This window comes from Lygodium microphyllum, chromosome 5 (genome assembly GCF_053477565.2).
Source record: "Lygodium microphyllum isolate KBCC chromosome 5, Lygodium_microphyllum_v1.1.10, whole genome shotgun sequence".
In the NCBI taxonomy this organism is placed as follows: domain Eukaryota; kingdom Viridiplantae; phylum Streptophyta; class Polypodiopsida; order Schizaeales; family Lygodiaceae; genus Lygodium; species Lygodium microphyllum.
Genome location: NC_141139.1, coordinates 149,232,437 through 149,248,776, shown reverse-complemented (window position 1 = coordinate 149,248,776; position 16,340 = coordinate 149,232,437). Strand labels below are relative to the sequence as shown.

Here is a 16,340-nt window from a genome sequence, read left to right as displayed (position 1 = left end):
TTTGGATCAAATGCACGCATGCATTGTTGGAGTTACATTTCCTAACTGCTATATGTTAGTTGTCTCTTTATCCTTCTAAAGTGACTCATTACGTTTGCAGATTTTTGAGTACAGAAAGCTTGTGCAAGATGAGAGCCCACAAGTGAGAGAGGCAACACATAATGCCATGTCCTCTCTTGCAGTTTCTGTGGGGTAAGGGATTCTATGTGACAAATATTTTTACTTTCATGCCATAAGTTCTTACTTCTAAAGCCACATGGTGAAAACCTTTCAGGAACAGTTAGTGTGCAAACTAATTGTTGTTTAATTTAGTTAAGGAGAGTCCTGGAACACATTGGATATCATATTACTACATGGTTGAAGATTGTTATAACCATGACAGAAATGTAGCACTGATGAACTGCTGTTCTCCCCATAAGGTAATGAGAACAAACTTTAACAGATTGAAATCGAGGGGGTATAATCCACAACTTCCAAGACACTTTGAATTGTGTTGAGGAATGTAGGTGAAAGGTAAACCGATGAAAAGTGAGCACTGAAATATCAAGTTCTTACTTGTAATTGTTTGTTGAATGTTATCGGGGCAGATGACACGCATAACTACCACATGTTTTTTAGTCTATGGAAGGCTTACCTTTGAGGACCTTTATCACATTTTCTGCTGAGGACCTTTAGCACGTTTTGAGCTCAGGGGGGATGTGTATGAAATCTAACTGAAGGAATGTAGGCCTGTCCTTTCTTCCCCTCCAGTCTGCACGCTGTTCAGTCCATGTGTGCTGCCTGCAGCCCCTTTCTGGTTATTCCAGTTCTCTATCCTGTCCATGCTGCTGCCTGCCACTGGTCTTTCCAGCCTCCTCCAACCTCCTCTTACTTCCTCCAGCTCCCTCCCCCCATTTTCAGTGTGCTGTCACAGTAGCCTCCCACTTCCCTCTGCTGATTCCCTCCCTCTCTGTTCCAGTTCTTTTTTTTTTTTTGCAAATAAACTGTGGCTAATTATATTATATCAGAAAAAACCTTGAATACAAAGAAGTGCTCATGCTCAACAGAATAGCTGGAGCTGATGCAGAGTCACAGATATATCATATGGACAAGCCTCTCAGGGCGGTCTAGGGGGGATGGGGGTAAGATGCCATGGAGGGGGGGTGTATCGCCATGTGGGGCTGCCTGCTTGCATTACGAAAAGCAGGTCCTGCCCCCCCAAGTGTGTAAGAAATGACAACAGAGCTCTTGATGAGCCCTGGACTCGCCCTACGCCTGGTCCCATTGGCCGCGGAGGGAGTGTATGATGGAGGTCTAGAGCTTTGCTAAGGTCTCCTGTACTGAAAGTCTCTCTCCGCCAGAAGCCTTTTGACACTGCGCCTTCTAGATATGCCATCCAGTAAGACTCCCTATGATCTCCCATACCTCTGAGCGGTCTGCTATGGGCTCCAATACTTGGTGGATAGGTAGAGCCTCCAAACTGACCACTGCGCATGACCTTGCCTCGATGATGAATATCGTATCCTGCATCCTGGCCTCATACAGAAGGTGACGGCCTTGGCTGATTGCTTTTCAACAGAAAGCTCCCCATGAGATATATCCAAGGCTGGATGCTATACGGCGAAGGATGTGGCATGCTCCTCTCCATATGAGCTACACCTCCTCACATGACCAAAGACAGTGCTTTGGGGTTTCCAGAGGTTGCTGTGTGTAGTGCTTACAACCTCCCTCCTTCTGCATCTGGGCTTCGCCACCCCAAGCCTCCATGTGCCACCAGTCTTAAGAAATATGATACCCTCCGTGGCCTCCAGCTATCCCATAGGTGGTGCCAGAAGGTCCGTTGAAAAGGCTTCGTGATGTTGTGCTCCGCCCAGTGCGTGCTACTTGATGGCCCCCCCCTATCACATGAATCCTCCTCCATGAAAGGACAGATATCCCCTCATCTTGTTGCCCTCTATCAAGGGCCAGACGCCCCCCCTCCTGCACGGTGAAGAAAGTCCCAGGTGGAGCGTCGCCCACTCTACCTGCCACCTGTAGGGGGATACCTGCTGGTGAGAACTTAGCGGCCCATACCTCCTCGGGCTCTATCGGCTCTCGTATTGGGGGAGCAAGCCACTCCTGAGGTATTGTTGTGTCAATCTTCCTTCTCCTCAACTCAACTCCTCTCTGGCGACTTGATACCCACTGGAATACCTTCTTGTCCACCATTATGTACACCTCTGGCCAGGTCTTGATGGTACGAGCCAGGCCGGCCTCCCAACCACAGCCCACTGGATGTGGGGGCACTCGTTGATCTGTACCCCCTCCTGATCTTTGACGTGGGGGTTCCAGATCACCGGTCTATCTCCTCCTGGCAACCTGGGGGCTCTGAATTAGGGCCTTACGGAGGCCCTGCCACACACAAAGTAAGCTACATAGGAAGGGGAATCTCGGGGGTGTGATCTGGGCTGTCGTGAAGATCCATCTCAAGGACGGTCTCCAATCCTCGCCAAGCCTTGGTGTGCACTCCTGGAGGTCCTCCTGCAGTAGGACCTTCCAGGTCTACCCTCCTGGTATGAGACCGCAGACTACAAGCTTGCCCAATAGGGCCATACTCTGATACTCTGGGTCAATGATCCCAAGCCCTCCCTTTGACCAATGCCGGATGATGGTGGCCCATGCCACCTTGGCCTAAGAGTCCTTGGGACCGCCTGACCTAGCCCAGAGAAATTCTGCACTAGGCGGCGAAGGTGAGCAGCATAGAACAAGGAGAAGCAACAACATGAGGTGATGTACCAAGCTTTGGCTAGGAGGACCTGGTTGACCACCAGGGCTCGGGCCGCAAGGGAGAGGCGAGCAGTACTCCTATAGGTCAGCTCCCTCGAATAGAGTCGAGGATTGGGAGAAACTAGTGGGCGAGGGTGATGCCGAGTCCCATCTGGAACCCTAGGTAGCGGACGGTTTGCCCTTTGCACACCCATCTAAATCCCAAGTGAACGCCCCACTCTGTGCTGGAGTCCTGGTCTATAAGGAAACCGATCGACTTCTGCCAGTTGATTTTCGGTCTTGCTGCAATACAGAACACTTCGAGAGCTAGTCTCACCCTCTCCAGCATCACCTCATTATCCTCTATGTAAAGTGCTGTATCATTTGCATACTCTGAGTCTAACAGCTCCATCTCCTCTCTCGCTAGAAGTCGGAGGTTGCGTAACCCACTCACACGTGATCTGAGGAAGTGAGACATCGCCTTTGCAAAGAGTAGGAACAGATACGGGGCCAGTGGGCAGCCTTGTTGTACTGATCTCTCCATTTGAAACTCCTCCCCTCTCTTGCCACCTATGAGAACCCTATTGGTAGCCGATCTGTAGAGTGTGGAGACTCCATGGATCCATGCCTGGGGGAAGGCCAATGTCACCAGGTGGTGATACTTTTTACAGTTGCTTTTCTTATTTACTTATATAAATATTTTATTTTTCTTTTCTTTTGTTGCTGTTGTTTTTTTACCCCCAAAGTTCTCTTGGAATAAGCGAGATCTTTGCATGGCCAGAAGAGGCAGCCATTGGGACAAATTGGACTAATGGTTTGTCTGAGCCTTAGGACCAGTTCCATATTGAATGGGCACTGAAGAATAGAATGCTAGTGGTTTTGGACTGTGTGCTTAGCCACTGGAGATGGTGCAAGACAATGAGCCTGACCAAGATAAACGATGCACATGTGAGAATGCTCACGGAATAAAAGTCACTGTAACTGAGCCACATTACACTTTTGATGTGGTTGCAATGATAAAGGTTGCTCAGAACAACTCGAGGAATGCAGGGGTCACCATCCCTAAAATTTAGGGAGTTACTATTTTTGGACCCCAGAATCTGTTCGTGTCATTGTCTTCGTTTTTACACGAGGATTAATTCTTTGGTCTGTGTTGAGGTCAAATTTTGCACCGATCATGGAGAATTTTAGACCGGAATGTTTAAATGGGAAAATTGTTACTACCGAGAGGGGCGCCGGTCTTCGGGGCCAATCTGGTGTTGAGCAAGGGAGAGAGGTCTCTGTTTATGTGTGTGTATGTAAAGTCCAGGTGTTAATTGAAGAAACTACCGCTTTATGTGAGTCATAGACCGGTTACAGCCAACCTCTCCATGGTGCCCTCTAAGAAGTTCCAGTCCACCCAATCATAGGCTCTCTCAAAATCCAGGAGTAGTATCGCTAATCCCTGGCCATTGTGCTAGGCCCACTCTGCTGCCTCAAAGAAGGTAAAGACATTGTCTAGGATGCTCCTATCTTGGACAAAGCTTGTGTGTGTGTCATGAATGATATCTGGAAGCACGGGGCGGAGTCACCTACCAATCATCTTTGGTAGTGCCTTATAGGCAAGTGGCAACAAGGTGATCGGTCTCCATTGGGATAGCTCCAACCGGTCTCCCCCTTTGGGGAGGAGATTGATAAGACCTGCCGATAAACTCCTTGGCATTCGACCTGAACTGAAAATCTCATGGAAGGCCAGCAGTAAGGGGTCCTTCACTAGCTCCTAGAAGGTAGTGAGGGATGGGATGTGGTCCCAGACCTGTGTCTACAACGCTGCCCTTTGACTGAGACTGTCTCCTGCTGGAAAAGGCGTCTATAGTAGTCAATGGTAATCTCCATCACCTCTTCTGCACATCGTGTCTCCCTTTCGCGCCCAGAAGGCTGCTGAGGTGCGGAATGAGAATTTCGAGCGCCTGTCCTCTAGTAGATATTTGGTATATGAAAATATGAAGGTCTTAACTTCCTGTTATGAGGTTCATATTTATGTGATGAGAGGTAACTTGAGTCTAGGATTAATGTTGTATGATAGTTCTTTTGGATGGCGTGAATTAGCCATCCAAAGAAACTTAAGATTGAAGCATATAAGGAGAACTAGCAATACACTTTCTCAAATGCTTGCATGAAGTTGCAGTATCGTTGTTTGTAGCTTTTTGTTTACATATGTATTTTGAAACTCTCTTTGATTAGTCAAAAGTTGCCCACTTTCTTGTTCCACAGAAGAGGAATGGCTCCACATTTGCGTTCAGTTATGGGTGCATGGTGGGTGTCTCAATTTGATCCAGCTAAGGAGGTTTCTGCAGCTGCACAACAATCCTTTCAGGTATGCTTTTTATTTATCTATGTATCTTTTTTTTTTTTTTTGGGGAAGGGGGGGGGGGGGGGGGTGGTGGGTGTGTGTCGGGGGGAACAGCAACAACTGTCTCTTGGTAACTGTAAGCATCTCAAGTTTGTTCAAACTTAATTGTGAATGTTGTATTCTTGTCACATTGCAAGAGCCAAAATCTTTTCTCTGTGTTGAATTATGCTCCAGGTATGGTCGCTTGGATCTTTGGCAGTTTTATTTTTGAGCTGTTGTTCTGAATGCCTTACTGATTGTAAATATTTTCATTGAAGGTCATGTTAAAGATTTGTGTGGTCTCTGTACTTCTGTACACAGTACCGTACTAATTTGAACCAAATCTTTCATGTTGGATAGTAGAAATGATAATTGTGCCGTGAGGGCAAGTTTAATGAGGAATTGTCTGCTTTGGGAAAGGAAAGAGAAGCAACTTTCTATATGGGATGTGCTGCTCAAGACCTGTAGCATACACATGGCGTGTTAAATGTTATTGATATACTTGGAAAATAATAACCTCCTTGGTGTTGTGCAGTCCCATTTAGTTGAGAGTTCAGTTTGCATTTAGACAGGCTTGTATGTGTATCATCTCTGCAATTAAGAGAGCATTACTGTATTTTATTTATCAATCCCTCTTCTTTCATATTTCCCATTATAGGTTTTGTACTACACACCTATTGGCTCACATTTCCCCTCAATTCTTTTTGAAAAATCAGCAGCTTACACTGTCAGAGATAACATCTTCTTGTTAATTCAATTTACGAGAAACAACTTACTGTTGTAGCATCTCGAGTTATTGGCTCAGAAAATACATTATTATATTTTATTATCAATCCCTCCTTGTTCATGTTTCCGATGATAGGTTTCTACTACGTATAGTCTATTTGGCACCTATTGGTTGTCACCTCTTATCTCATTTTTAAAGAAAAATCAGCAGCTTTTACTGTTGGAGATAAAATCTTCTTATTGTTTTAATTTAGGAGAAACAACTTGCTATTGTGCATATTGAGTTAATGGCTGATTGCAATTACATTTACCTTTCTCAACAAAGTTAATGGGGAATGTCAGGGTTGGAGCTTTGAGTCATTGCAAGTATGTGCAGAAGCTTGATGTCATTCTTGATCATAGAAAGTGTTTTTGTTTGAAGGAATCTTTTGTCAGGCTATGGGGTTTAAATTTAGTGCATTTCCAAGTTTTCCAAGAAACAATCATGTAACTGAATTTATGGCTGCATACTATGGCAAGTTTGCACACCTGGGATAGAGCCTTCATCTGGTAGCGCGTTTAAGAGAATACCCATCCTAAGTGCCTATCTTCCACATGACAAGATGGCAACCCTTTCTTCTCTACCATGGTCTTTCTCGCCCATTCCCCATGCCGAGAGGCCTTGTACATATATTTGATCTGTTTGGCATTTAGCTCCAGCTAGACTGTCCAGCACTTGCACTTTGTTGTATCTTTCTTCTGAGTAATATAATTAGCCACACATTTTTCTGCAAAACCAAAAAGAACACCCATCCTAAGTGATCCCTGGAGGTGGTTGTTCAGTTCTTGTGGGAGCATTTTTTCAGACCAGGAGTTGTGAGTTTTTTACTAAGATCTAACAGGAATGTTTTGCATGTGTTTGGATGGACTGTAGGCAGCTTTTCAGGGTGCAGCAAAACGATTAGAAGCCCTGATGTTCTGTGCCAGTGATGTTTTCACATACATTGACGGATTGTTGAGGCTTTCACCACAGACTATTTCAGAAAGATCAACCCCCGTGGAAGAATCAACCAAAAAATATGAGCTAGTACGTAATGGTATATATTTCTTGCAGATAGTCTGGAGAGTACAAGCTAGAATTTGTTTGGTTATGTTCATCTTTGTAACTAGCCATTGTTTCTGAGTGTTTTCTATTTTAACTTAAGTTTTCTTTGTGATAGGTAGTGTCCTCTGCCCTCCTTGCATTGGCAGCTTTAGTAGATGTCGTCTTTGCAAAAAAGAAGGGAAGTTCATCGATCGTTTCATCCAATGAGGCAACAGCCATTGAAAAGAACAAAGATAAAATTAAAGAAATTGAAGATATGACAGTGGAGTTGTCTGAGAACCACAAATATTTTAAAGACTTTGTGAAATCAAAAAGTCCTCAAATTCGCTGTGCATCCTATCAGATGGTACGGGCATTTGCTCAAAATGTTCCTGTTGTTTTTACTGGTGAGGGCTTGGACATAATCAGCAGTGTAGCACTTGGATCTTTTTCAGAAAAAGAGCCCTCGTGCCATCAAGCAATGTGGGACATGGTGCTGCTAGTTAGTCAAAAATATCCTGAGGCATGGAGTACTGCTTCTATTCGTAAAGTTGTCTTGCCAAGGCTGTGGAATTTCTTACGTCATGCAACTTATGGATCTGCACAGACATCATATCCCTGTTTATTACCTCTTCTTTCCTTACTTCCAGTGCACACCATATCCCTTGTCACCAAGTTGTTTACTGAGTTCTTTGGTAGTTTGTGGGCGGGCCATACTGCTAGTTGCATGGCCATGGAGGATGAACTTGCATTGCTAAAAGCTATACAAGAGTGTCTCTGCTGGATAATCAACAATGCTGAAAGGTTGTTAACCTTTAAGCACTCTCTTTGTTGCTTTTAGTGCCTGTATTGAAGCAATTCCTGTGATTGTGTACATGCATATAACTTAGTTGTATTATTATATCTGCTGATTGTGCATTACTGTGTCTTTTTATAAGTCTCTATGCTCTGAGCATGTGTGATCACTGGCATATACTTATTGTGATAACACACATGCACACTTGCACACACATATATACATGTGTTATATATGTGTGTGTGTGTATGTGCATGCAGAATAGAGAAAATAGAGAAAAAAGGAAATGACTTTTAAATATCAAAATGACCAATGAGACCATCAGTTATGAGCATCTGCAGTGCGACACAACTTTCTGGAAAAGAAACAGGGAAACAAAATCTAAAAGTGGAAAGAAGATCCTAGCTGATAATGAAATTGTCCTAAGAAAGCCCTTATTGGTTGCTGTTGCATAGCCTCAAATCTCGTCCCATATGAACTATTTGGTCTAATATAGATCTAATAAGTAAAGTACATCTGTCCCAGTCTGGCTGTGAAATCTAGATCTGGAGCTAACTAAAGAGATAAATTGTGGGCCTGTCATCCATCTGTCATGTTTGGTGTCAAGCCACCCTTGTAGTGTAGAGTTTATCCATCATAAGATTCTGTCTAAGTATCTTGGTGGGCGTCTCTCGTGTTGAATGATAATAGATCTGACCTGGTGATAAAATGAGTAGTGAGCTCATTTTCTTGAGGGTTGTGTGCACGTTGTGCGATGTTACATGTAGAACAGTCGTTGACTATATGGTAACTCCTTGCATGGATGGTCTATTTAGAATTGTGAATGTGGAGGAGGGTGTGGTAGTCTGCTGGAGGGTGGATGGGTTTTCGAGGAGTGGCTATAGGGAAGAAATCTTTGCGGGATCTCTAGCTGGGTGAACCTGAGGTCGATGTTGTGTTTTGGTGTTTTGGAAGTGCCTCCATGTGTATCATGAGCTCCAATAAGCATAGGCCTAGGCACTTCTGGTTCTCATATTCCATGACCCTGTCAAAGCGGACCAAGACCCTCTCCTGCATTTAAGGTTTGGGCAGTACTCATCCCATGCATGCTCAACCATGTGCACATCTGAGCATAGTAGCAGGTTCAGAATCAAGTGTCTTTTCATTAGCTCTCAAACATCATAGAATTCTCTGTCAGGTTCATGGAAAGTAGAAACCAGCCTTCCTTCTCCAAAAGGGTGGTAATGACCTGATTGTACACTGATTACAGGGAGCATAGCATTCACATAAACGAAAAAAATACAAATGTTACCAATCAATCTTGGACAATAGACTCCCGGTTTGCCCCAAAATTGGTGTCCCTTGTGGTATTTCTTTAGCTTATATTAATATTGGACGTCTGAAGAGGGGGTTTTACTGCTTGGTTGGTATTCTTCATTGATGGACTTCATCAAACTTGCATTCTTCTTGCCACCCTTGCATTATTCCATATATTTTGGCCTTTTGCCATCTCCAAGATTTGAGAAGGGGTGTTAGTAGTAGTCACTAGTGCCATATATGCACTCTTACAACCCCATGTCCTCCCAATTTGTCTAGGCTTTATATAGTTTGTTGCTTTATCAATGTACATATCAAATAGTATAGGTTTCAATGGGTAACCTCGTTTTACCTTGATAGTGCTGTTTACATTTTCTGATAGGCCTTGGGATGCCCATACTCTTCCTATCAATGACTCATACAAGACATATAGGCTCCATTGTATGTCCTCTGCACTCTTAGGATTTGTAGTTTTCACATGAGTCTTGACCGTGATTTGATGTCAAGCTTTGTGAAAGTGCAAAAAAGCAATGAGTTCTCTTACCTTGTGCCCTTCTCTCTTATAGGAGAGCTCTACATGCGAGTACATGGTCAAGGCTGGTGAAGCCTCTTCTAGAACCAACTTGTCTTGGAGCTCCTTGATTATGTCTTTGTAACAGAGGCTCAATTCATGTTTCAAAATAGAGCCATAGATTTTTAGCAAGCAATGTTTAGTCATAAATGTCCTATAGTTGGTGGGAGACATGGAGTCCACTGTTAAAGAGAGGTACAATAGTATGGTTTGTTGAGCTAGCTTGGAATCCCTTGCATGTGGCTCTATTGAACATATGTTCCAAGAGTTGGGCCAATGTATCTCAGGCATGTGAGTCATAGTAACAAGGGATGGCCATTTTTTAGTTTCCTGTCCTAGTCCGATACCATGCCCATACCATCCTAGTCCCATCCCCATGTTAGAGCCCCCTCTAGTGGTAACAGGAAATGGCAATTCCTGCCCCGGTCCCCATTCCCGATCCCATCCCCATCCCCAAAACCCATCCCATGCTACTATGATGTGAGTAATGTTCAGCCACTAGGTCATCATGAGCTTGATGCCTCCTTGTCTGCAATTTGTCACTAACATCTATGATTATTTTTAGTGTAAAGGAATTGCCTTGGGTTCATCTAGGTGTAATTGGATGTGGCATATTTGGCTATCTTGTAGTATATTCCTTGCAAATTCATACAATGTTTCTAGTGCTGCAATTTGGGTGGGTGGTCGTTTCTCCTCTAGGCCCCCTTGCTCTTTTGTTTGAGAAATATTTGGGATATGTAATTTTTCATCTTAACAAGATATCTGTGTTTTTTCTTCCATACTACTGAGTATAGAGATATTCTTTTACTGAGGTACGCACACACATACCCAATGACATCCTTGTAATCTAGCGCTAATTGGACTATATTCATCATCGTATCGAATATTTTGAGCTGCTCTATTCCATTAGTGTCTATTTGTATGCAAGGTTGTGGGTTGTCTCTTCCCTGGAGACAAAGTCAAATATTCTTGATCAAGGTGGGTGATCCTATGAGATAGGCAACAATGCTAGAGCCTATGTTGTTCCAAGAAGTGAGAGCCCTTGAATTTGGCTATCTTGCTAAGCTAGTGTAAATCACTAGTCTATGTGCATTGCCCGAGGTCAGCAAATCTGTCCCATAATTACATCTCCTTTGTCTTGCAAGGTCCTTTGCATGCTTGTCTCTTTGGTGCCAACTCTCTATACATAGGGTCATGTGTGTCATACAAGGATGTGTAAAAGTTGCTAGTGCATGCATTATAGTTTCCTACTAGGAGTATGCATCGTAGAATAGCAAAGTACATATGCTTCCCATAGTAGCAAAGTGCATAATATTGTCATATAGTGGCATGTAAGATGAATCCCCTTGTGATGCATAGCATGAGTGAGCAAGTGCAAATGTAGCATACTGCAATAAAGATGCCTCTTTGGCTTTGTGTACACGGGAGCAGACGGAGAAGATATCTAAAAGCCATATGACTAGCAGGTCAATATTGATCAGTGCTGGTACATTGCTGGCATGGAGAATGATCCTCTTAGAGTTGTGGAAGAGGGGTAGAAGTGCTCTTTGGATGTGCTGAAGTTCCCAACTAGGGAAGAGGGTGGACTGCCCTTTGCCTTCAAATGACAATCATTGTCAAAATGACCAGACTTTTTACAATACTAGCACCACCTATTTTTCTTTGGGGATATTTTTCCAATCTGGTTTCAATCGTGGAGAGGAGTAATTGTGTGGTGGAAGCCAAGGCCCTCTTTGAATATGACAAATGGGTTTTCTTATGAACTTGATTTAATAACCTTGTGAAATGCACTAGCTCATAGAAGGTGGATAACTCATAAAATTGAGCTATTTGGGTGGCAACTTTTTCATAAACAAAGTGACTTGAGCATAAGTTGACTTTGGTTGGCCAATTATGGTACATTTGATGAGTAGACGCTAATACTCAGCCAACTTGACAATCAAATCATGCCATCCCTCTTAGTGATTTTGAACTCTTGGAATTTGTGGTTGAGGTGATATGTCAGACCGCAAGCTGCATAGTGGTGGATTGAATGTGCCCAATGCTTAGTGTGCTCAACTATAGCTATGGCATTTTTGCTCTTCCAAGAGCGAACTATCTCATATCAAAACGAGTGGGGGTTAGATTGAGATTCCTTCCCATGAATGAGTTCCCACAAATCTTGGGAATCCAAGAACATGCTGCATAAAATCGGATCAAGTGTTAAAGTTGGACCTATTGAAATGAGCCTTATCCATAAATGCATTCTTAGTTGATGGAGATGCATGGATGGTTGTGTGAGGAGGTGGATAGTTGGGAGGCGGGGAAGTGCCATGCATGGTGGCTCTAGATGTTTACCCCAAGTGAGGTGACTAACTTGTGTAGTGCATGTACCAAAGAAGTGTAAGTTGGCCCACTAGGCATTGACATGTTGGCAAATTGTGTGGCCACTTGTGAAAGAGGTGGGGTGTGGGGGGCTTGATATGCATGGATAGGATACCCTTGCATGTAGGTTCTCATCAACGATGGTGTAGGAGTGGAACTCCCACCATCAATGCACCAAAACCACCTAATGGAGGGATAGGAGTGTAACCGATGGGATACATGCCTATGAGTGTTGTAGTCCTTGGTGTGGTGTATTATGGAATAGATAAATGTGTGTATGCAGCAGAAGGATTTTGTGGAAAGGGTGGGATGAGTGCGAATTGAAATTGTGAAGTGGATTTTGAATTTGTGATGATGAAACACCAAAAGCAAGTTTATTGGAATAAGTATGAGATGCAGAAGTATTACCTAAATTTTCATTATAATCACCTCTTCTTGCTTTTACATATGGTGTGGGTTTGGATCTTCATGATAATTTAAAAAAATGGATGATTATAATACTTAGAAATTTTTTACAAGGAAGTACATGTGCTCAACAGTCTTCATGATAACTTACACTCATTACCTGCATTTCAAAAGGAGAAATAAAAGGGCTTGCAAAATTTGAACCATGCATACCTTGCACTATGGTTGGTGACATGGATGATATTGGATAGCTCATGTTTCCAACTCGGTTTATCCTCTTTTTGTTGGGGTTTGTGATCCACAGCAATATGTATCTCTGACGGATGTGCAAGATCCTCCAGGTTGTAGACTTGGTCAGCGAAATGGTATACCGAAGGTGTTGTGTGAGGTGGGTTAAGTGCCAGAGCTCATTCCAACTTCATCTTTCCCACATCAAATCATCATGTCAACCATGTATTCCTCGGGAGTGAGCTTGTTTGTTCCTTTTTCTGCATCCCAGTCCTTCAAAGATGAGTTTGTGGGCTTTGAGAGACATAGAATATCACTCCCTTTCAGCCTTTGTCATAGGCTGGGAGGGCGAGTGCCCTGGTGACGATGTGGAAGAAGACATCTTAGAAGGTGTCCTTACGTTCTAGAAACCCAAATTTTGTTCTTCACAAGGGATGAGGAACTTTAGTTCTTTGAGCACCTCTGCTCTGATGCTGTGTAAAGAAACAGTATGCCAAAAACAGAAAGGCAAAGATGTACAATAACACAGAACACACAATCTGCAGAATGCTGAATGCTCATGCATTTATGAATGAATGATAGTACACCAATGAGGTTTGAATCTTCGTGTCTCTAGGACTTGGGCAGAGATGATTGACTGTGTTGTACTTGAACGGATCCTGGATAGGCATTAGGCAGTCTCTCTAACTATCAGCTACTGGAAACTCAGATCAGTGTGGTATCCATGGTATCTTTCTTTCTTTCTTTCTGGCTTTCTGCTTCTGCAAATGCAAAGAGGATATTGGTGTATCAGCTGTTTTTAAATCTAACTTATAAGAAGGAAATCTGTGTTCAGAGGATTGTAGCATTCAGTTTGGAAAGTTCAAGAGTTTTCTGCTTAGTGTCTCTTAGCAATGGTTGTGTTTTTCGTAACTCTTCAGGTATGTAGAAAAAGAAGAGATATCAGCAGAGCAGTTGCAAGCTTTCATGGTTGAGAATGTTGTGTTGAAAATATTGTGGAAAGGATATGTCTTTGCTGGAAGGAGTTCCTCTCTGAATAAACTAAGAGATCATTCAGATGCCCATAAAGAGAGTATTGTAAGTAGAATAGGTCAAGATCACTTGGATGACCGGATGATGGCAAGAAGATTGCCTGGGTCTTCCAGTGTTTCTCAAGGTTTATTGTCCGAACAGATCTCTGATACCTTGAGGATGTGCATCATTGATATACTGGCGAATATTGCAGGAAAGAACATGAATTTGATTGCTGAATTTTGGAATTTGTTTCAAGATATCTGCTTGGAAGGTGTAATCTGTGATTCTAGATGCATGGAAGAAGCATCTGTCTTGAACCTGGGGTGCACTCGTCGAATTTACAGTTTTTTCTGTAACCTCAACAAGTTGTTAGAATCTGATGAAGTGCGAACCACATTGATCCAGCCTCTAAGGATCTTAGCTGCACGATTGTACATTTTGATGAAGTCAGTGGTAAGCATTTAATATCCTGCAGCAGTCATGAAAGTGTGCTCCTCCATACTTATATATTGTTGTATGAAAAGGTGACACTGGGTCTATTCATTAGTTCTTTGTATGGGAAGTCTCTGAGCATAAACAACAAATATTAATCAGTTAAACTGGTCTTGTACACAGGAGTTCAGCGAATGTATACAACTGATAGCAAAGATTGTGTCTGTATTTGGACCCCTTTTGTTTCCTGCAGTAGAGATTTACCAGATAGAGAAGGGGGAACCTTGTGACAGGGAGCAGAACACCTATGAAGATGAACATGTTCTTTCTGCGGTTTTTTCCTTCTTTGAAAGTGGTTTGGTTCCTTGGTGTCTGGATGGCCATGTAGAATCATCCTCAGCAAAAATAGAACTCCTCCTTTCCTTTTTTGAGGATGGAAGGTTCCTAAAGGAATGGGAATTTGTGCTTTCTTATGCTACACAGCTAGAAGATAAATCCCATGGAGATAATATCTTGGACGTCAAAAGGGTCACTGTTTTGGCATCTTTTGTTGACAAATTGAGGTGCAAGTTATTTGATCTGTGCAAGGGATATTCTGCTGGAAACAATGGAAGTGATCCAGTCAAACTGTGGAATCTTTCAAAACTAGAAGCAGCAGCAGTGGCACTTGCTCAGAGTGTTTCCTTATCACATCCTTCATCACTTCAGTTATTAAGGTATGTGTGCCGTTAATAACTTGGTTTGTAGGTTGTTAGTTATGTGGCTTCCTATTCAGGTCAATCTTTCCTCAATGATGAGGTTCTATTTCTGCAAGCAAAAAAGCTAGTCTGACATCTAGCTAAACTTATTAGCTCATATTTTGATTTGGTTATAGCTGTTGATCTGTGAATGCTGTTTTGGAATTCTCTCTGTTTTAGCTCATATTTTAATTTGGTTATAGCTGTTGATCTGTGAATTCTCTCTGTACGGGTGTGACCTGATTATAAGATGCTTTCATGGGTATGCCTGTAAAGGTTTACTTTCTGTTTGAATGATTAGGCTCTGCCAATGAGAAATAAATTTCCCAGCGCTGGATTTTCCTGCAATTACTTTTTTTGTTAACAACACATTTGAAGATCCTTCTCCTTGATGCAGGTGCCTTCTTGGTTATAGCTGTTGATCTGTGAATGCTGTTTTGGAATTCTCTCTGTTTTAGCTCATATTTTAATTTGGTTATAGCTGTTGATCTGTGAATTCTCTCTGTATGGGTGTGACCTGATTATAAGATGCTTTCATGGGTATGCCTGTAAAGGTTTACTTTCTGTTTGAATGATTAGGTTCTGCCAATGAGAAATAAATTTCCCAGCGCTGGATTTTCCTGCAATTACTTTTTTTGTTGACAACACATTTGAAGATCCTTCTCCTTGATGCAGGTGCCTTCTTGGAGGATCTATGGAAAGTTCTTTTCCAATGATGTCAATGACAACAGTTGCACAGGTTACAACAATATTACTGCAGCGAATGTTGCAAATGCTATTAAAAACAGGGAAAACATGGGCACAGTATGCTGCATCATGTTTACTGAAGCCTGATGTCACTTTACCATTAACAGATGTTAAGGAGGAGAGCATGTCAAATGATCTAGGATATGCTGCTGTGCAAGCCCTTACTGAAAGCATCTCTTGCCTCTATTGTATTGATGGCCAGTCAGATATAGTCCCAAAGGTGCTAGCTTCCCTTTACTGCATAGCTTGGGCTCACAGCTGTACCTCTGAAAGTGACCTTCCTGACCTGAATAATTTGGGACCACTAAATGATGGCACTGCAAAGTTGGGAATTGTTACAGATTACGAGGTTGCGAAGAGGCCCACTAGTGAAGATGGAGAAGATGAATCAGACGAAGACGTTAGTCTGATGACTGATACTGCCACTCATGTAATGGAGGTTCCACACAAGAGCAGTTTGAACGTTTTTCACATTCTAAAGAGGGATTTCTGTAGAGGACTTTCTGCTAATACAAGAAATGTTATTCAGCATATTCTGATTCAATGTGTACAGAATGCCATCCTTGAGGAGTCTACAGATGCTTCCCAGATAGCGTACTTTTGTGCTAAGTGGGTTGTAAATCTGATTGATCAAATGTGCATAGACTTTGAGGAAAGGGATGAGTTTATGAGCTTATTATTGCAGCCGACTGATTGTTGGCCTCTTTTTACTGTTGTCCCAGCAAGTTGGGATGAGCCTCCCACAATTCAACACTACTGGAAGAGAGAAGGAACTCAGGTGATGATGCTCATCAAGTATGAAGTACCATGCTTAATCTGTTCAGAAACTGTATCAATTAAATGTGTCTCCAATTTTAAGTATTCAT

At 42.6% G+C, this 16,340-nt stretch overlaps 1 protein-coding gene across 2 annotated transcripts in view; it reads left to right on the top strand.

The window, feature by feature from the left end:
- Nucleotides 1-16,340, top strand: part of LOC148036522 (HEAT/U-box domain-containing protein) — a 102,890-nt gene that overhangs the window by 44,516 nt on the left and 42,034 nt on the right. Inside the window, exons 5-11 of one of the 2 annotated variants that reach the window (XM_087678513.1) lie at nt 101-192; nt 4,978-5,080; nt 6,735-6,887; nt 7,021-7,688; nt 13,465-14,011; nt 14,174-14,706; nt 15,403-16,252. In XM_087678513.1, coding sequence (XP_087534639.1) covers nt 101-192; nt 4,978-5,080; nt 6,735-6,887; nt 7,021-7,688; nt 13,465-14,011; nt 14,174-14,706; nt 15,403-16,252 — 2,946 coding nt within the window. Of the gene's footprint in view, nt 1-100; nt 193-4,977; nt 5,081-6,734; nt 6,898-7,020; nt 7,689-13,464; nt 14,012-14,173; nt 14,707-15,402; nt 16,253-16,340 lie in introns of both variants that reach the window. The other variant, XM_087678512.1, reaches the window with a different exon arrangement.